Source organism: Parambassis ranga, chromosome 8 (genome assembly GCF_900634625.1).
Source record: "Parambassis ranga chromosome 8, fParRan2.1, whole genome shotgun sequence".
Classification (NCBI taxonomy): Eukaryota; Metazoa; Chordata; class Actinopteri; family Ambassidae; genus Parambassis; species Parambassis ranga.
In genome coordinates this window covers 18,064,626-18,086,879 of record NC_041029.1, presented here as the reverse complement: position 1 = coordinate 18,086,879, position 22,254 = coordinate 18,064,626, and the positions used below count along the sequence as shown (strand labels likewise).

The window sequence follows — 22,254 nt, the reverse complement described above, 5'->3', positions numbered from 1 at the left end:
TCTAATATTAAACATGCAATTAAAAAAAAGAATTTCAGACTTCTGAGAGAAAAACTGAGAAAAATATTTTCTTTGTTGAGTATCATATTAGCCCGTTTTGGAAGTGACCCCTTGGCTCATCCTCACGCCTCCTTCAGGGCCCACTGAGCCCATTTTGACCACCACAGATCAATGTGCACTTTAACAGCAGGCGTACAGTGGGGACACTGTTGCCTACATAGCCATTGTCTTGGAATACGATCAATTGTAGTGGCAGCACCGTGTTTCTAGCTGTGCTGACGCCCTCTAGCTGCGCACAGGAGCACTGCAGCCTTAAAGGGGGCTCCAGCCCGGAGCTCTCCTTTCATGTCACTAGTGCTGCAACTTGTATGTGCAGACGCAGCCAATCTCTTCCTCATGACGCCACCGAGGCTGGGCTCAGAGGGCTTCGATCATAATATTTAACACACCCACCCTGGATGAACACTTGGAAGGAAGACAAGGCAGTGTGGAGCAGCACAGATCACAACCAGGATCCCCGCACCTGCCTCCACCGAGGCTCCCGGACAGCAGCATCCGAGCGTTTGGCAGCGGCTCACCTGTTATTCACACGGATTTCTCTCTTTTTGATTCTACATGCGCCCGGGAGGCTGTCTGTCAGCGGACCAGCTCCATCCATGTCTCTGCTTACTTTTCCCCAGAACAGATATGACACATCTGACATGTCACTGCGCGCTGGCAGCGACACAAGGAAGCGGCTCTGAGAAAGACCGTCGATGCTTCTAACAGCAGACCTCTCCCTCCTGTTCTGAAAGATATTAGTTCTGCGTCCCCAGGAGACTGTCTCCTGTCCAACAATGCGCTGAATGAGGAGCGCTTCGGACGTGAACGGTCCAGTTTTCACAATGTGTCGGTCCGTGCACCTGTCTGTGGATGGAGGGTTTGGACTGCTGTGAACAGATCGCACATGTCATGGAGATTTGTAACCTAGGCTGACGCTCATCGTATGTGTGCAATGATTTTAGGACATTTCCAAACTACTGCCGCTGCCTTTTTAACGCAAAACACTGTTGGACATCAGTGTCGGCGCCGTGAGGTGCGCTGCGCCTAAACCTTAGCCTTCTCTGCGTAAAGACGTAAAAACATATATACATAAAGATGATATTGTTTCGTAAATTCAGAGTGCTGATCCTGATGGTGTTCCTGGTTGCCTGCACCATGCACATCATGATAGACTTGCTACCAAAACTAGAGAAGCGGGCGGCGGGAGCGGACAGCGCCGACGGCGGCTGTCAGTGCGCTCACCACCCGGCTGGGGAGGCGCAGGGCTGGGGGAAGCAGCGCGCCAGGTCGGCGGCTGAAGCGGGCTGGCCTAACAAGCACACGCTGAGAATCCTCCAGGATTTCAGCAACGAGCCGAGCTCCAACCTCACATCGCATTCACTGGAAAAGATCACAGCCGCCGGGGACAGAGCGGAGTCCTTCAGGCGGACGGGACTTTCTGGAGGGAAGGCGAGGGAGGACCACAAGCCGCTCATCGGAGATGCGAGCGGGGGTCGGACTGTGGCTGCTCACGGTGTCTCCAGACTGTCCGCTCTGTTTGAGCATCCCTTATACAAGGTTGACCTTCCCCCCTTAACGGACGATGACACGCTGTTTAACGTCAACACTGACATCAGGTTTTATCCCAGAGCAACAGGGAACCAGGCATGGTAAGCTGAGGAGAATGAATTCATTTCAGGGTCTGTAAGTGGGACAGTGAACAGGCAGAGGGATGTAAACTGTCAGCAGTAAGAACTGTCCATCCACCAAAAGTAGAGGGTTTTGTTCCTTGCTCTTTTATAACAAGATAACAAGAATTTCCCCTCGGGGATAAATAAAGTAATTTCTGATTCTGATTCTGATTTATATTTGTTTTTGTAATCAATCAATCAATCAATCAATCAATCAATCAATCTATCTATCTATCTATCTATCTATCTATCTATCTATCTATCTATCTATCTATCTATCTATCTATCTATCTATCTCTCATGTGTGCTGTCCTCACATCCATCTGCTGCACCCATCTCTGTTGTTGTCATCCTATCTTATCCCTTTGTGCAAGCAACTTATGATTTATCATCCTGTTGGATTTTTTTTTCATTGTCCCTGGATTATCTCTTGTCACAAAGCTGCAGTTTCCTTGTAGTCCTTCAACATCAACTGGTACTAATAATTGGTATTTTCCTATTCCAATCCAGGCACAATGAGGAAGGAAACGAAGATGAGGATGAGTTCTCTCCAACCACCGAGGTGACGGCAGAATCTTACCCTAACTGGCTGCGCTTCCACATCGGGATCAACCGCTACGAGCTGTACTCCAGACACAACCCTGTGCTGGATGCTCTACTGAAGGACCTGGTCACACAGAGGATCACCAGCGTGGGTGAGTCAGTCAGAGAGAGGTGTGTGTGTGTGTGTGTGTGTGTGTATGAGAGAAAGGAGAGTAGTGTAAGAATCTCCAAAATCAACAAACAAGAGTACATTTTGTTTTCTATTTTTTCAAAAATAATGTTCAAGGGTGGTTAATGTGAGCTGTGTGAATCTGGTGTACCATGAATCACATAACGATTGTTCATCTGTGTGTAGTATAATGAGGCGGTGTATGATAAAAGACCACAATCACACACACACACACACACACACACACACCTGGTCCTTTTATCTGCATTTCTGCTTATGTGTACAAGTTTATAAATCTGTTCCTGGCCATCTTTTCCCTCTGGAGCTTTGATATAGATCCTAACTATCTCTATTTGTGCAATAATGTGGATGTGACAGCATATTTGTTTGCATAATTACTTAATCATTAATAATCATATCATCTGTTTCTGTAGCAACTCATTCAGTGGTGTGATTTAAATCCCAGTGTGGAGGCAGCGCCTGTGTTCATCTGTCCCATTGTGATATTTAAATGGAAACGTGGACTGTGTTTATGAAATTAAAAGAGTTGACGATGACAACTGAATGTCTAAACATTGCTTTCATCATAAACTGCAATCTGGACCGTTCACACTCACTTCAACACACTGACACGTCACACTGTTGTTGCTGCTTTTAGAACTATCACACCAACAAAAAAAAAACAGTGTCATGGTGAAAAATGCTGTGACTTGTTTGTATTGCGTTGCATTATTATATGTCCAAACTGTATTTTGAAATAGAACTTCCTCTTTACTGTACAGGAATAGATTGCAATGGTACCAGTATGATGTACACAGGATGTTCGTCAGCAGCAGTGTGTGGTCAAGAGATCCTACTGTCTGTTGTTGTTAGTGCCCCATCGCTCATAGGCAGCTCACAGTCATTTTACCTCTTAGCCTCCATTTTTGTGTATGTTTTTGTCGCCTCTCCTTACAGTTCATAAACAATTTATTCTCCAGTCTGGGACTAGACATACCGACAAAAACACTGTCTGCAGTGTGTGTGTCTGCCCCGTAATTAGAGCTCTCACTTACTACTTATCTGTCTCTAAAATGACAAAACCGAGACAGGCCTGAGACTTTCCCTCTTCAGCATTTTCTCTCTCTGTGTCTGTCTCTCTCCGTTGAGGCAGGCTGTGGCCTTTTGTTGAGTCTTCAGCTTAACTCATAAATCATACGCAGAGTACCGCGAGGTAGAGACAGGTGAGAGCAGGATGGATTTATCATCACAGCTTGGGAGGGGATTGTGATAGTTGGCGGGTGAGGCCCGGAGTTTTCTGAAACAACAGCGAACAGGAGGGGAAAGGTGTAGAAAAAAAAGATGGAGACATTGATTTTGTTTTTGGTCTCTTGCAGAAACAGAGCGAGTTAGATGGTTGGAACAACACAAACACATATGTTGGCACAGTGACTGGGACAGATGGGAGAATGTCTTGTGTCAAATCATGTGTGATTGCGTGTGAGCACGGCAGCTACATTTTATAAAGGCCGGCATGATGAGTGAATGCAGGTCAGATCTTCGAGAATCATGGCTTATGGGTTCAACGTCAAAGTATTAAAATATCGTTCAGTCGGTTGCAATCTCTCAAAGGTTTTAGGCCTGCTGCACCAAGTTTAAAGATTACTCTGGGGGGGCTTTATCCACTTGACCTGGCATTAGTAAATCTGTTGCATCAGAAGGCCTTAATGCTCTCAGTGTATTTTTTGATTTTGATTTCTCTCGTCTGTCATAAAGAAAAGGCGCTGACCTGAGGTTGTAAGCGAGAGTCTACGTAAACTCCAAAAGCTTTTGAAAATGAGTCATGGTTAAATAGGGAGACTTGCCAGCTCTGAGTAAGATGAACTGAAAGAGACAGAGCATAACAGAGGGAATGGGAATACAAGTATGACATATACAAACAACACAAGAGAGGAAGAATCTGAGAGAAACAGCAAGAAAATCCATAAAGACAAAAGGCAAGCTGGGTGCAGGGGGTAGAGTGAAGCCAACTACTCAGCCAGCAATCCACTCAGTCAGTGGGTCCACTACAGGGGGCTTATAATGATATTGGGGTTAGGCAGAAGTGCTGTGTTGTGTAATATGCTCAAGTTAATGCGCTGTAATAAATGGGCAAATCCCCCAAAAGCCTGTCCATTGTGACAGAAACACAAGGCATTTAGACAGGCCTGGCGGTCCCTTTGTTTAAATTGGAGGAAGGCAGGAAGCTCAGAGTGAGTCTACATCACCCTGTGGGAGACACCGCGGACATGACTGATAGTCAGAGACACATGCCCTGGCTCCTCTCCCCGCGTACGAGGGGTCAGCTTGTGGGAGTGAGAAGGGAAGTGGCTGCGGAGAGTCTAATGGGCTCGCTGACAATGTGTGCAAATCCACAGAGGGTCACAGAAACACATCTGGTCAGAGTCAGGTTTGTTGTTGTTGCACATGAATGAAAACATGCGTTATTGGACAGCATGCGTTGGCCTAAAGATGAACACACACTCTGCTTCATTCAAACTGTTTACTTCCTGCTCTAATGCAAAAACACCCATCACTGTCAGCAGATGCTTTTTACGCTATGTTTTGTGCTCGGTCACACCCAGCTCCAAACCACAACAATCACGTTTTGATTGTACACTGTCTGGTAAATTGGTCAGCGGATGAGATGGTTCTATTATGCAGTGGAGCAAAATTGCATTTTTCTAAATTGGCCCAACGTATCAGCTGTGTTCGTGTGTTTGTGTCCATGTGTTTGTGTTCATGTGTTTGTGTTCGTGTGTTTGTGTTCATGTGTTTGTGTTCATGTGTTTGTGTCCATGTGTTTGTGCTTAAAAACTGGATCTAACATCAACTTGTTTGCTTCCCAGCCATGAAATCAGGAGGCACCCAGCTGAAGCTGATCATGACGTTCCAAAACTATGGACAAGCGCTGTTCAAGCCAATGAAGTAAGTAACACGGGATCCGACTGCATGATAATATATATATTTATATATATTCTTATTCCATATACTTTTGGCTACACTCTTGAAAACAGCTGTGAGGATAACAATTGTTTTGCTGTAGTTGCAGTCTTGTATAAGTGGGACACTTACTCCACCTTCAAAACATCAAATAGATGTTCTTCTGCTTTAAGTACATTTCTCAGATTTAAGCATCTACATTTTCATCACAAAAACATCAAAAAACAGTTTGATCCACTCGGCTTGATGCACCCAATTGTAATACATTATGTTTCAAGAGGAACACACCGAGTCTCCTGTGAATAAGTGCCAAGCACCGCGCTGCATCTTTCTGTGTGTATATATATATACGCTCATCTCTTTCCCCTCTGTGTGATCTTTTTTCTTTTTCGGGGAATTGTCTGTCTCCTTTTTAATTAACATCAACAGGCTTATGTGTTAATTAAAATGAGCATTGAGCCATCGTCTGGATGTCTTTAGGGAGGCATATATGCTGGCAAAGGGGTATTGCACTTGAAAAAGAAATACCCTCCTTCTCAACTGTTTTGTCCGATTAATTCCCACACCAACGCAGATAAACAGTGTCCAGGCCAAATGGGCTGCGATGAGAAATAATTGCTCAGGAGCGCGGTTTGATTTCTATGAAATGTGGACTGGTTTCCTACAAGAGGTCCCCAATGGAGAGTATTAGATTCTGAAAGGGAAAGGGAGGGCCGGTCCAAGTGTGTGTACTTTCTGTGCTAATTGATGACTAAAGCTTGTGGAAGCTCGTGGTGGCATAACTTAACCACCTGCACTGGTGCAGTTTGATGTTTCTGTGTTTCATCTTTACAAAGCTCTTCACCATACAAGCCAACCTCACAGTACTGCAAATGCAGCAGCTGAAACTGGATGCCCGAAGTGATACACATGTTTTAGACTGTCCTTGTCCTAACTTGGTCACAAAGTCAATCAGTGGCAGAATTTGAGGACATCAGGCATTGTTTACAAAATGAGCCTGAAAGAACACGGTCCAAAACTGAGCATCAATTGTAGCTTTCATACACACAAAGCTCTAAAGTCAACAACAACACCCGGCAGCCATCATCATGATAGTCATAACTGACAAGAACTGAGATTACCCTGGGTTTGTACGTGTCTGTCTGTGGAGCTGCTTCTAGGCATCATGAGCAAGCGGACACTATGTGCCCAGGCATGAGCTGTATGTAGGAGTGAATGTTCGATGGCAGGATTGGACAGAAAAAAAAGGGGGGGGTGCACTTTGAGACGTAGTTCGGACTTAGGCCAGTGTTTCAAGCAGACTGCAGAGTACTAATGAGTGCCCTTAGGAATCAAGGTTGTTTCTATTCAAAATGTCCTCCTAGAATATATTAAAATAACATTTTAGCAAAACATACATTTTTCAAAACCAATGAGATCAAAATTGATATAAAATTGAAATTCTATGGATATAAAACGGACCCGACCAGGGTGTACCCCGCCTCTCACCCAAAGCTAGCTGGGATAGGCTCCAGCTCCCCGTGACCCTGCACTGTGGGATAAGTGGTTTAATAGAAGATGGATGGATATAAAACGGTCAATGAAAGTTTCAAATGTTAAAGAATGCATGAATGATGAATGAATTCTACTGAATTTTACAGTAGTTTTCTCAGTTGCTGTCAGAAATTGTTTTGGCAGTAATTACATGTCACTTTGTGAATCATATGCTACAGTTTCCTGCAGCTCTTTATTTAGCCTGTCGAATTTTATTGGAGCATCTCGCTGACTGTCACCATCATCTGTCTCTAGTGTTAACAAATCTTAAACAAAAGTCCTCGGAGCGGAAACGCAAAAATATCAAAGTTCTTTCAGACACATAATGTAGAAAAATAACCTTTTGTTAGAGCACATCAGGAGGCTTAGAGCTGTTTCTGTCTCAGGATTGATGTTTATTTTAGGAGCCGCGGTGCATTCTGGGCACTGTAGTTCAGAGTGTCCCTGCATTGTTTTTTTTCTTCACCTGTCCCATTGCACAGCATCAAGTGGTGCTTCAGAGATGCTTTGATGTCCCAGGCCTCCTTTGAGCCGAATGCAAATCTCGACACAGAACCGGGCCGAGATTGCACGAGCTGACAGCTTGCCAGACACCTCCACAAGATGTGTTTTTTTCCTCTGTAAAACTCTGGGAAAATGTTCAAAGCTTTTTTTTTTTATCTGTCTGACTAACTTTATGATTGTTTGGTGATTTAAAGGGTGAGTACAATCGGCTAGAAGATGCTGATTTAGTTCTTCTGCACTTCTACAGCTTGTTTTCACACAGACTGTGACCTCACACGTAGTTTAGAAGCTCTGGCCATCATTATCTTGGCAACAATTTATTTGAACACGAAGGTCTATTGAGATTGACTCACTTTTGGAACAAGCCTCCAGTGGCATTTTAGGGAACTGCTGTTTTTCATTTTGCAGCCCCTGAAGCTGAAGCTTGGTTTCCGTTTGCATACAAGTGATGTCTGATTGTTATGCTAGCCAGTTATTTATGATCCCACTCAAGAGTTATTAAACATATTGTCTAAAAATATCCTTAGCTGTGATCTTGTCAATCATTTTTTAAGACGTCCATCTATGCAGACACACAGTGGATCATATGGGAATACCTTTTCCTTAGAGAAACAAAAAATAAACTGAACAAACTAAATATCAGAAGCTGTGGAGAAAGGACAGGAAAGCAGCAGCAGCAGCAGAGAGTGTCCTGATATTGGAAGACACATGAGAAGTAGCAGTAGTCCAGAGGGCTGGGGAGAATTAGCACTGCCAACCTGTCAAGGAACTGGGTCTTCCAGCTGGAGCCAGGTTACAGGCAGAGTGAAGTCCTTCCATGCCAGACCTCCGTGTCTGTCTGGCTCACAAACCCCTGTGCCCATCCTTCTCTATCTCCTGCCAAGAACCTGGTTGTGCTTTGGATTCAGAGCCGTAATGTTCATGTCAGACTAAATGGATTTGTCAGGTGGAGGGTTGAAGCCTCAGATATGCAAAAAAAAAAGAATTCAATAAACACATCACATGCTGTTTGACAAGCCTGTTTCCACCCCCTCTCTTTGATTGTGTTGATAGTGTACTGGTTCAAAATGGTTTATTGCACCGCAAGAACAGCAGAAACGACATTGATTGTCTGTGTTTCATATGTAGATGCCCTAGTCCTGCCGAGAGCTGTTATAGTAAGGGTTCATAACGCGTAAACACAAATGCTATAACAGTTGTATATAGGGCGCACTCGCCCATCCTCTAGCACCATAGGGAATCTGGATATGTCCTCATCTACATGACCTGAATCAGTTTTGACAAGCTAGAGCTCTTAGCACTAGTAAAGCACCCAAGAGGCAGTTTCATTTTTATCATCTGTTTCATAACCACAACTCCATTGGAGGCCTCGTCGTGGCTACTGTGCCCCTGCAGTTGGAATATAACTGATACTTTTCCATGGATCTTCCTCCATCTGTACATGGAAGATTCTATTAGGATTGTCCTCTGGAGAAAACCTCTTCCTGCCCCGGCCATTGATCTGATCATGAGAGATTCATGGTTTTATTATTGATTTACATGAACTGAGTTGAAGGGCTGTTCATAAAGTGTCTTTGATGACTTGTGGAACAGAAGTGATGTAGAGCTCACCCACTGCCAACATGTATTTCCTCATCGCAGTACAAAAAGAACAATTTAAATGCCACTAGTAGCAATATGCAGCTGAACCACCCTAAGGTTTAACCGTTTTCCTAAAGAGTTCCTGTGGGTGCTGCAAGAATGCTGTTGGCAGCTCGTAAGTTGGACACACTTTTTAGAGGTGCCGTCTGAGCTCATCTTTGGATGCACAGATGAAGCATGTTACTATAGACAGCTGTTCGCACAGCTGTGACGCACACACACAGGATGCAAAAAAGGGTCTCTGTGGGGGTTAGGGAGTTCATGCACCCTCCATCACCCATGGCTGGTACTAGAAAATCTGCGAGCATTGAACCAAGCAGCAGCTGTAGCGACTCACTCAGAAATGTGGGTATATTACACAGAAAGTGATGACGGCAAGCCCACACTCTGCCTGCACGCACAATAGAAAACTAGCTCATTCACTACCCGACCACTCACCATTTAACACTCCCCTAATGATTTCCACTGTGACAAGTCAAAAAGCCTTGGAGCACATAAAGAGACTTTAAATGTGATGAAACGTCAAATCTTTTCACATTTACATCCTCCTCATCTAGTCCATGATGAAGTTCTCTATGATGATTCTGCCCTCGATCTTGCATATAATGAAAAGCTTCAGCTGAGTTGTCACATCTATCTTTTCACTCGCTGATAGGTTATGTAAACTTTGGCTGCATGACTTTGTGGCTTCATCAGCCTTTTTGATTGAATGGTGCTTGGCAGAGAGAGAGAGTCCTCAGGTTTATTTAGCAGCCAGCCCCTGCTGCGCTGCCTTGGCTGCCAGGGGAAAGAGCAGCAGCAGCAGCAATTTGTCTGACCTGGCTGTTGAAATCAATGACAATCTGCAGAGAGCAGGTGTGGATTCTTCATGAGAACACAGAGATAGAGGAGGCTACAAATTTCAAGTGACGAGTGCGTGTATGTATACAGAGAATCTCTGTCTGTCTGTTTACATTGTGTTTGATGGCTGTAGACAGAGGAACAGAAACTGTTGCCTAACAGTGTCGTACAACATTTCCCAATTAACTTACAGTTAGCGTGTGTTGACATTCTTGTTGGTTTGGTAGTCACTACTTTTCCTCAGTATTGTTGTGCAACTATAAAAATAGTCAACAGTGTTCACTAGTGATTAAACCTCACTGCTCTAGCTCTAGAGGATGATACAAGGGATGAATGTGAATAAATCGCACATGATCCATTTATACATAGCAGCACACTATCCCATTGAAATACATTCATATTAACAACCTTAGCTATAGATTATTATTAGCCATATGATAAGCTGTAACAACAGTTTTTCCTAAGCTACCATGACATACTACACACAGATACTCTAATTATAATACTGTAATTTACATTCCCGGTATCATAAGCACCTTTTACATCGGTCCCATTAGGACCCACTACCACCTGGCTCTATTTACTCCTGATCCACACTGATGCGAACATGACACACGAAAAATAAAAGAATTTTCACACTTTTTAAGGCGCATGGTGTCAAGTTCTTATTACTTTTACGAGACTATATAGATGTTTTACTATCAAACGGAGCCTTGGAGCTGGATTCATGTCTGAGACTCACACACACACAAAGGAAAGATAACATCTGTGATCAAACATTATCTGATGTGTTTTCCCCCCTCTGTCTCTCTCTCTTCTGTATTTTATTGTCTCCATCTCTCTCTCACACACACACACACACACACACACACACACACACACACACACACACACACACACACACACAGTGTCAGGAGTGCATAACATCTGTTTCTCATGCAACTTTGTAGTCGTAGCCAGGCAGCCTAAGAGGGCCAGGCCCAGCAGCTCTTCTTCAGGCTCTGAGCACTGCTGAGCACTCCCTCTGTAGGTCTTTAAGATTAATTTGGTTTCTAAGCTGTTCTAATGTGGCTGAGCATTGCTCATCTTACTCGCACCCCCACCCGCTCCTCAGTGCTCCCCCTTTATCCCCTCTCCTCTTTCTTTCTGCTGTATTTGTTCTATGAAAGGCTTTTGTGTGGTCCAGCTTTAGGCTAATACTGTTGTAAAGTCAGTAAGTCTCCAATATATTTCTCTTTTTTTGTCTTCACTTGCTCTCTGATTTATATTCTATGTCTTTGAGGCATCCATGCATCTGAAGCCTCTTCATGAAATTCTGCACACAGCTCTGTTTATAGCTGTGTGTGTGTGTGGGCGATGTGATGCATTGACCTCTTGTAGGCTGTGAGATGAGCCAGTTAATTAGTGCTGTGCTTTAACAGTCATGAAACCAGCTGCAGTCAGTGGTTTGTCACATCTGCATAGTCATTAACACACACAGACACACACCGTGTGAGTTTAGCTAAGGGATGTCTTAACAACGGCAGATATTCACCGCTAATTGAAGTGTCAGCCATTTATGTGTGATCTGCTTATTATTGAATAGGAAATAAGGTGTGTATTTTAGTGCTGTGACAGCTTTGGTTGTCATTTTTATGTCATTCAAGTCATAATTGCCATCGACTCGTTTCTCTTCCATTTTCTGACGAACTTCCTCTTTCTCGCTCTGTCACTGTCTAGTTTGTCTGTGTCTGTGTTCGCAGTCTATTCTTGACTCAAGAGGTCGTCACAGTAGCATCTGTCACTGAACTTGCCTGTATGTCATTTCAAATCTCAAACTTTTTTTTTTTTGACAGGTGCACTCTGCAGTACACTGAAACACAGAGGACTGTCTTATTTTAGACTCTCAAGCCTTAAAACCTCCATCACATTCTCTCGCACACACACACACACACACTTCACATGAAGACTCATGAATGTTTTACTCTTCAGGAAGTGGTGTTTTTTTTCTTTTTATTGCCATCGCTCTCTTCCTTCTTCTCTCTAGCTGTCCTCCTTTCTGCCTCATCCTTCCTTCAATGCTCATTTTTGGACTTGTTTATTTGATTCACTGAGGTGGCACTAAACCTTAGCGTGTCTGTGAATGTTCTCAGTCATCCAGGTCAGAGTATATCTATATATATATGTACTGTATATATCTATGTATATGAAAAGAAGGGACTTGCTTGACTTTACAGAGAAAGCCTTTCGGATGAGAGGTAACGTTGATTTCATTTTGACACCAGGTAATCTTCAGCCTGTCTTTGGCCTCTTCAGAGCTGCTGCTCAGTACTTTCTGATATTTTTCTTTCTCATGTCCCTGTTTAACACGTGTTGGTACACCTACAGTGTAGCTGAATGGTTCCAGTTTATTTTTGGATAACACTTGCAGAAGATGTGTCCGCGATCTCACACAAGCACACAAGATTACAATCATGACTTAACCCTGTCATCCATCACGCTGCTACTACTTGTTTTTCTGAGCAGTGGTAGCTGGTACAGAGCTGTTCTGGTGGGTAAAATATACTATTTAACAGTTTTATACTGAGACTTCCTGGTCTTGGAAATAGGTGTCTAACAGTCGTCTCATCCACAACCTGTCAATACACTACTGCATTGTAGGTGTGATGATGATTTACGCTGTTGCTAACTTCAAGAGAACTTTATGATATGGTAGATTCTTTTGTGACTTGCTGCATCATGTAAAGTGCATCAGAGCGCCTGTGGTTTGGAAATGTCAAAACATGTTTTCAACAATCATCCTCAAACCACATGCCCCTGGCTAAAAGGATGATGATCTGATTGATAGCTCATAAACTGTTCTTGAAATCAAGAGGTTTAGTCCTGATATTTGAATTGCAGACCTAACTGTAAGTTTCATGCATATGCGTCCATTCCTGTGGGTTGGACCGGTGCACGTGTGCTCCTCTGTGCTACACTACATCAAAGTGCACCATATTCTGGCAGTCGTGCATGCTTGCCGTGGCTCCTGACCCTGCCCTTCTCACTGCTTTGCATGGTTATGCTGCTCAGCCATCGTATCGTGTCATTATAGTCTAAAATACTGGTTGGGGGAATTCCTGAGCTTCCCACTAGGAATGTCGTTGCCACATTTGTCTGGAATGCTGAAAGTTCATTTCCCTCCAGGAGGTGAATTCTAGACATCCCAAATAAGCCTTCCTTCTCATGAAGCAAGAACAGCGGGCCAGGTACTGTCGTATAATGAGGATGTTTATTATACTTTGGGCAGAAATAGCTGCACATTTCCCAGGTTGGTTATCTTAAATTAGAATGCAAGAACGTTGTATTTGATTGAGGGAGCTCATCACAGGCTGATTGCCAACTAAATGCTTTGGTGGATCTGCAATCTGTGATTAAGTAGATTGTGATTTTCTGGATTATAGCAATTTATCTTGGCAACAACTGTGTGACATAAAATCTTGCTAATTGTCTTGATATTTTTAATTTCTGGTCTCTCTGACAAGTTGTAATGGGGATAATTGTTCAGGCTTAGAGTAAAAGAGGACTATTCTTTTCCTATTACAGCTGTCTGAAAATGACAAAGCACACATGCTTCATTCTGACTTCACTAAATCAAGTCTTGGCCTTTAACAATGGGACCACACGCACTGCGCCACCCCTTACAACCGAGCGCTGTCATTAGATAACGACCTTTCCCAGGTAGATCTATCACAGTCCACCTGAATGTCTCCTCAAGCTGCATGAATGAAACAACAGTTCTTCGACAGAGTGAAAGAGAGAGAGCATTGTAGCGCTGTAACTTGGGCCTTTTGTGATAGCATGCACAGAGGTTAATACACCCATTGTGGGCCAGGCCTGTGCTTGTCTAAGCCTGTCCCATGCAAGGTGGCAATTAGGCTGTGTGCGACTCCCCTGTCCCCCTGACAGAGGCCAGGAGAGGGGGAGGAGAATGCAATCATTGTCTACCAATTAAAGCAGGGGAGGGGAGTCGGGATCTCCCTGGCTTTGCCCATTGTCAGGGCAGGATGTGGGAGGGGTTGCCATGGCCAGGTCTGGTATCACCGGGCTGGGGAGGCAGGAACCTGATCCAGGGGTTTGCCTGGGTCACACCTCCCCTTCCCACTGTGCTACCCTCCTTTTTGTAGCTCTGGGCAGCAGTGATGCAAACAGAGGAGTCTCTGTGCTGGAGGTGCAGAGAGACTCTCTGCTGGGAAGATAGTTCACAAAAGTACTAAAAGCTTTGATGTACACAAAAGCACAGACTGAAATGTGTGTGTTGTCCTACAGTCTTGTAACTCTGTTCCCATTTTTAATGTTAGGTGAATTGTAGGTTCACCTTTTCAGTGACAACAGCATCATTTAGCAGTTTTACATGCTTAGAATCTGTTGGAATTTGTGGGTTTGGGGTTGAATTCTGTTAAATATTTCTAACAAACTTTACTTAAAATCTTAAAATCTCACTCTGATAATAACACAACTAAACCTCAGGAGGCTAATGCACAATTTTCCATGCAGTCGCTGTCTAAATCTAAATTGTTGAGACATTCTGAAGCGAATGGGTGGAGCAGCTGACATTCTGTCTTCACTACCATTCTCAGGCTGTATAGCTGTTGGTGCACTGGATTACGCTATCCTGGAGGATGCTCGTATATTACTGTGCCTCTGTTATACACTATATACACAAGGAGGTCCAATTAATGCCGCAGCCATACATCATTATAAGATGCATTGGGGGACTTTCTGCAGTTCTATTAAAGGTCACTTTACAAAAGTGATGCATAGTAAGTGCATTGTGATCCAAAGTGCTGTGGAAATGTGCTGTAACATATCTGCAGAGCGACGTCTAGCTGAACACACAGTGAGTTCTTGGCTTTAGTTTGATATATCCTCCTCAGGCCTTTAACATACAAATTAACTCTATTTATCCTTAAGCGCACTGGACTGTCCCCTCCCACTTAGCTCATACACAACAAGTATAAATGCAACCCTTGGAAGTGTTTTTCCAGTCCTTTCACCACTTCCTCCTTTGCCGCCGTCACCCACTCATGACCACAATGACATCTCTCAGCCACCACTTAGCCTCTGATAGATGGTTTCTATTTAGGAAACAGCATCTGACCACAAACCGCCAAGCACAACAAGACTGTTGACAGGTCCAAATAGAAAAGTTCAGCTGTGGGAAAAAAAAAAAGCACGACCACTCTTGCCTCGATTTGAGGACCTCGCCCACAAAATAGCTTTCTGGATGGACTATTATGATTGCTTTCTTTGGTAGAAGTATCAAAGTTTTGAGTTTTATGTAGTTAGGTTTCACTCCGTGGTGCACAATCTATTTTGGGATGGTGAAGAAAAGCGGCATTAAAAATAACTGACAGCCCAGTAAAACGGAGCTGTTCCCCGCTCCGAGCTGAATGCAGTGATGGATGAAGTGCTGGAGCTTGTAACGTTTGGCACTGAGAAGAACAGGTTGTTGCAAGTACCCCCAAAGCATCTCAGGTAATTAATAAACATGTTCATTAGGGAGCTAAAAAAAAATCAAATGCTATGCGGTCATCATCAGTCATGCACTGCTGGAATATTGCATTTTAACAAGCCTCACGTTGGACTAATTAAGGGAAATGGTTCCAAGGCTTTCAAGCTTCTGGACTGTTATAGATTAAAGTCTTCAGAGATAGTCAAAAATAAACAGCTGCCAAGTTTGCTCTGCTGCTGTGTGCAGGAGTGTTTGTGTCTGTGCTTCAGTTCAATTCCATTACACAAGTGGGGACCAGTCTACTCCAGGCTGTCCAGGTATAGAGAGATGAGAAAGAAGGAAGGAGGAGATGAATCAGAATGAGAGGGTCGATTAACATACTGCATGCATAACAATGCACATATTGTAAAAGGATCATAGAAAATATACATTATACACAGGGCAAAGAAGAAAGATAGATGTGGGACAGAGGAGAATCTGGAGCTGCAGCATGTGATACAAAACATGTGTATGAAAAAGAGAGAGGCAGAGAGAGTGTGTTTGTGCGTTCCTTATCTTTGGTCAAGATAATAGGATTGTTTTGGATGAGACATCAAGATTCACCCCCCACAGATGTGCACAGATAATGGATGTCCAAAATGCTTACACAATCCAATTAACTTCCTCCTGGCTCGAGCCACACAGACACACTCCCAAGTGGTGTGTGTGTGTGTCTGTGTGTGGGTGTGTGTTGTGTGCTTGCATTCATGTGTTGGCCAGGAAAATGAATGCTTCCCAGGATTTAACATTGTTTTCTCTAACAGCTTAGCAATAATCAAATAAATTCTTAATGGTTTTCTACCACCGGCTACTTCAGAGGACAGACCTGTTTGCAGAGCCCCGAGGGGAACGAGGCTCTCCACTTAAAAATGCATGATTTATATGGCTTTGGCAGGTATTTCAGTTTCCTCCTCCGCTGCTCTCATTCTGGCCCAGTCATCTGCCATTTTGCAGTCAGGGAATCTGCTTTGAATTTCACTCCAGGAGGAGAACATGATTGTATTTTATTCTGGTCAGAGATTTCCTGTTTTTGCCTTTATAACCTTACATTTATTTTACGACTGAAAGAAAACATGCAAACAGCAGGATTCTCAATTAAGCTGTATCCAGGCGTGGCGGTGTCCACCCTTTTATTTTCCCATCAGGTTATAAATGTAGTGTAAAATTAGAGGGAATTCAGTCTGAGGAGAGATAATGTGAAAGTGTAGCTGCTTTCTATCTTTCCCAAAATCCCTTTCAGTCTAAGACCTTTTTGCTAACCCTGCAGATTTTGCACCCACAGCCCAGTTTCCTTTTCCCATCCTCTCATCAGCTTACATGTCATGCTGAATACCTGGGCTTGTTACTCCGTCCCTGTGAGATGAAGACTTGTGGTAACACTCATCGATTTTGTGTTGCTGGCATAAACAAAAACTTGTACGCACACACGCACACAGAGAAAGCTCTTGAAATCCTCATTGATCCCAACAGACGGAGAGTTATGTGGTTTGTTTTCATTATGGAAGCAATGCAGAGTTTGCTGATCTTCCCTCTCTGTGGTAAGACCAGACGTGTCAAGGTGGATGCTATCTTTACTTTCTTCCCACATTATTAAGTTCAGATCTGCCTTTGAAGCTCTAGTCCCTCCCTGCTCTCATCTCCCTCCTTCCCCCCAGAGCTTCTGAGGCTGTGAGGGATAGAAACAACTGGCAGAGGCTTTCTGGAGGAATTTCTTATTAGGCTGTGGAGCAGCTGAGCTCCCCTGAGTGTTGTAGTGCCTTCTCTCTCAGCAAGAATGCTCAGTGTGACTTTGTGTGGCGTTTCGGTGCTGATATCTGTGCTGTATAAAGGGGTGAAAAGAATCCACAATACTCTGACATTCCAAGTGAATCCTTTGGTGGCGGATTTCTTGCAGTGTGAAAGAGCTGTCAACATCTTGGATACTTTTGTGGAACAGGTGGTTTTGGGACTGGCGCACTGCACAGTGCTCCTATTTATGTGGGAAAGTACTGCATAGGGAGGAAAGCTGCGGTCACGAGTCTCTCGGTTCGCAGTGTCGACATATTCAAGCACATTTTAAAGCTTATTGTTCCTAACATCCTTGAGCTTGTGCTTTTTGACATCTAATCACAGTTGACCCGAGAATAGCCTTGATGTTTGGTGTATGTTCTGCATAATTCATGGTTCCTATTCTGTGCAAAGCCTGTCATGATTTGCACACCCTGTGAAGGATTGCTTCAGACTTGTGCTATTCAGAAAAGCTAATCCACTGTGGATGGATATGTAAATATGACAGAGTGTGGCTCTGTGTTGCTGGAACACTCCTGATTGTCGAGGATGAACCGATGTGCATTTGTTGTGGGTGATGGTGTGGGAGAGAGAGAGAGGGAGACAAAACAGAATCTAACTATAAGCATAAAGACCTGTCCCATCCTTTCAGCGCATAATCCCCTTAGCGTACACAAACACACACACAGACAACATACGCTGCACATATGAAGCCTTATTATTCCACTATATGAACCTAAATGCACTTATTAAAAACCCTCACATTTATAAACATTCTTTTCTGTGTCCTTGCGTTTTTGATCTCATGCCAAGCCTATTAAAGAGATTTTAAAAATTAAATTCCCTCGAATCTATTTGGAATGTTTGATCAATTTCACAGACATTCAACAAAACACATGCAGAAGACTTCGCCTTCCAGGAATTCTGCACATTTATGAAGAGAGTCAATGTGAAGAAATGGCAGGAGAGGAGGGTTCAGTGCTGAGAAGTAAGGGCCGATTCAGAACTGAATTCACTAATGACGACCGTTTAGCATTTTAGTCCAAACTGCTCCTCATGTGAAGGCTGCTATTTCCTGGCTTTTTGTGTTGGTCGTGTTATTTTGTGGGCAGTCTACTGCTAAAGCTTCAATCACTGACTAGCCTGTGTGCTTCAGTAAAGTGTTTTTATTATGGTAAACTTTATGCTCCTACTCTTGACAGCAGCAGATGTGTTTTTTTGTTTTTTTTAAACAACTATCTCAAAAGTCGTCCTTGGAAACTGTTCAGAAAAGCAGGCGATAGTTGAATTTTAATTATACAAGTCTAAAAATACCTGCTATGGAAAATGATTATAAATAATGCAACAGATATGTTAAAATGACTAAATAATCTCCACTTCTCTCCCGTCTGTTGCTGTGTTAAGCTGCTGTGCTTAGACTAAAACTATCCTGAGGTCTATTCTGTGATGACTCTGTGAATGAAAGCCGACTCATCAAGCAATAATTCCATTGATATCAGAAAGCTGCCATTAGACTGTTCCTGAAAGTTATATGTGAATATGCTTATTGAATACCAAGTACAAGCAACTTATTTTGATATGGAAAAGGACTAAGGAAAAATATGTCTTTGTAAAAATGAAAATAACAGCACCACTTATAAGAGTTTTCATTCCGAGTGTGCTTGCGACTCGGGGGAGCCTGTTAAGATTTGCAGGGAAGGGATCCCAAAACACCAGATATAATTCTGCAGCTTTGCATTGGTTCTTCACAGCGATTTCAGGTCTTTAAACATTGTGCTCTGTGGAGTGGTAAGCCCAGGGGAACATGGATGAATACGCCATGCTCCTCAATTAAGGCCAGCAATGGAAAAGGGGAAAAAAGAAAGAAAGAAAAGAAATTGCACAATTTCGAAAATAGCTCCAAGAGTAGTGTGGAGCCGAAACTGAGAGAGTTTTAAATAGCTGCACAGGAAAGTGTTTGATACACATCCGTGTTAATCAGCAGCCTGATGGACTTTGTATTGACTAGGGCTGTAATCAACCAAAGAATGTCTGCTCGACTGAAACCCGTAAATTTCGACTAAAAATCGACTAATGGCGCGGGGTGCTGCTCGCCCCTGGAGCTGTATCACTCCTCTGTGCTTCCTGACAGTGGGGAGGTTGAAGCAGGAAAGGTTAACAAATAACAGTAGTGGTAACATGAAGACTACAAAGAGGAGTCATTTATTTCTTTATTATTACATCGTTTTGACACTGAATTTAATGACACACTCTGACTGACTTAAATGGCGCGGTCAAACCTAAATAAATACTCAGCAAACCACCGGCCGGTACTCTCTGTCTCTAGTGGGCTGGGCTAAACCAAAGTAGTGAAAACAAGGGGGGTGTTCAAAGACCGACTGTTACCTGTGAAACGGATGCTGCGAAAACACCCCCATTAGCACTTGGTACAATCCTCCTGATAAAATTAACCCTACAAAAAGTCGACCAACCAGAATTTTGGTCGAGTCAGAACGTATCGACTAATAAATCGACCAGCCGACTGGGAGATTACAGCCCTAGTATTGACGCTTTCCATCTGCAGTTACCTCAGATTAACAAGTTTACACAAGTTTAGATTGAAGCACCAGAAGAGTAAACTATCCATCATCTGCTGGAAGGAAACCATCTCTGCCCAGCAGGAGAACATGTTGTGGGCAGTGATTGTATTAAAATTCATTGTATATTTATGATTACCAGATTGTTAACGTGCCTTTAAGGCAATAAAAGGTGTTCAGTCCCTGACTGAAATTTTGTTAAGAGGTTTTTTTTTCATATTAACAGTGAGCTCTTGTTATATACCCTGCTCATCAGCCTTCCAGCGGTATTTTGTGTGCTTTATTTTCTATTCCATGTCAACTCTGCCTTGTTAAACTGCACACACACAGAGAGCAGCACGGCTTTGCAAACCTATAAAGCCATGGCCTGATCCGTGACACATGCAGACAGAGACTTGCAGCCATCTGGCCAGATGAGACAGTTGGATAGGCGCACACACACACACACACACACACACACTCACACACTCACTCACACACACACTCTCCTCTGCTAACTCTCATCTCTGACTCAGTCTCACGCACACACACACACAATTTACACTGGTTCTGAGGGGTTCTGTCATCTTTCTCAAGGGTTGCCAGGGAGCTCTGCTGGTCACAGATAGTGACCTAGCCCCCAGCCATGCAGCTTCTCTCAAAGCTGTACATTAAAATTCTGAAGCCAAGGCCACAGTTTCTGCTTGCTGCTTTTGTTGTAGACAGAAGGTTAGACATCTATTAAAGAATGAGGCGGCTGCAGGTAATTGGCAAAGGAGGAAAGAAGTCAGATAAACTGAATGAGATAACTGAAAGATAAAGAGCTTAACATGCTGTATGACAAATCTAAAGAGGTTACACTGACCTTTGACATCTTCATCATTCAACACTTTTCAACCTTATTTTCAAGGACGCAAAGTTTCCCTAGATTTTATCATATTTAATAGGGGTGGGACGGTATAGGAAATAAATCCGAACCGTTCAGTACACGTGCTTCGGTTCGGGGCGAGTGTTCTGTTCGGTTCTGGACATGCACACAAAGTAATACAGGGAGGCGTTTTTACCACAGCATGGAGACGAGTGTTGCCAACCTGGCGTCTCTCTCGCTACATTTAGCGGCTTTCCAAACCTTTTTTTGTCAAAAGACTTTTGGAGACTGACGTGAAATCATTCTGCAGTCAGGCTACTGTCCTCAACAAGCAGCGGCCGAGAGCTCCTCTCCGACCTCAGCCGGTCAGTCTCTGTAGCTTCACGCAGCAGGTTCAGCTGCAGCAGAGCAGAGACCCACAGAACTCTGCGTCCAACCGTGCACAAAGCTGCCGAAGGTCCCGTCAATGCTCACAGAGCGGGATGTAAATAACATATTTCAATTGCAAAAATAAAATAAAAACACGGACATCAGTACCGTTAGCTTAGCCCAGCATAGTCATAAAGTTCAGTCTATCCAACTAGCATGTCATGAGCAACGGTGGACAAAGCAACACACGTTCTCTGTCCGACAGTGTGTGTGTGAAAATCTTAAATGGCTTCTGTTATGATCTGGTGCTATATAGAAATTGAAAAGAAATGAAATTGACCTGACCTGATATAATGATGGAAACACTGACCTGCTTCTTAAATATGTTGAATGTTGGATAAATGGGATATGTATTTTATGCTCATCTGGTATTTTCCAAACCTTAACAATGTGAACCGAACCGAACCGAAAACCGTGACCTCAGAACCGTGATGTGAACCGAACTGTGGCTTTAGTGAACCGTTCCACCCCAAATATTTAAACATCTGATAAGTAAACTTCCTAGAAAACAGCCTTGGCACTGATAAGGAGTCAGGTCAAGAAGGTGATTACACTCTGATGCCTCAGAGCTCAGTGCACAGCATTGGCTTAATGAAGCGAACTGCTCCTGGTGCCAGTCTGGCAGCTTTACAACATAGGAAGGAATTTGCCACCAGCAAACACAGTGTGGCTAATTTAGTAGTTAACCAAGTAGTGTTGAAAAATAACAAGATACTGCACACATATCCATACGTTCAACATACTAACATGAATCAAACTTCCTAACAGCCCAGAGGGGTGTAGTTAGCCACGATAACTTTAGCTAACAAGTGCATGTTTTGTAACACCAGTGAGAGCGAGCATTTAGCCGGATGAGGGACAGGTTGCAGTTACCACCAAAAACACTTCCCCACAACACACAGAACCAGAAGCTAAGGACAAGCTAGTAGGGGACACTGCGGGGACATTTTACCCCTAAATACATCACATAATGTCTGCTACAACCACTGCAAACACACAAGGCTGGTGCAGGCTGTAACACTGGAAGTTAGCAATAAAAGTTTCCATGTATAATCTCATATATAACACCTCATCATATCATTTTGTGCGAGTCATTGATGTATCAAAATGACTTTTGCACATCTCCCTGAGGAAGATCAATCAACAGATACTGCACCTCTACACCTGCACGGATACATTGTGCCGCACAGAGCTGCTCCCTGAAAATCTCCAGTCTTCAT

At 43.4% G+C, this 22,254-nt stretch overlaps 1 protein-coding gene across 1 annotated transcript in view; it reads left to right on the top strand.

Moving 5' to 3' along the window:
• Nucleotides 1-365: 365 nt before the first annotated feature.
• The window catches only part of LOC114440495 (extracellular serine/threonine protein kinase FAM20C-like), a 30,919-nt gene continuing 9,030 nt past the window's right edge, over nt 366-22,254 (top strand). Inside the window, exons 1-3 of the mRNA XM_028412965.1 lie at nt 366-1,691; nt 2,223-2,407; nt 5,292-5,370. Of these exons, the coding sequence (XP_028268766.1) occupies nt 1,138-1,691; nt 2,223-2,407; nt 5,292-5,370 (818 nt within the window). The 5' untranslated portion in view covers nt 366-1,137. The remainder of the gene's footprint in view (nt 1,692-2,222; nt 2,408-5,291; nt 5,371-22,254) is intronic.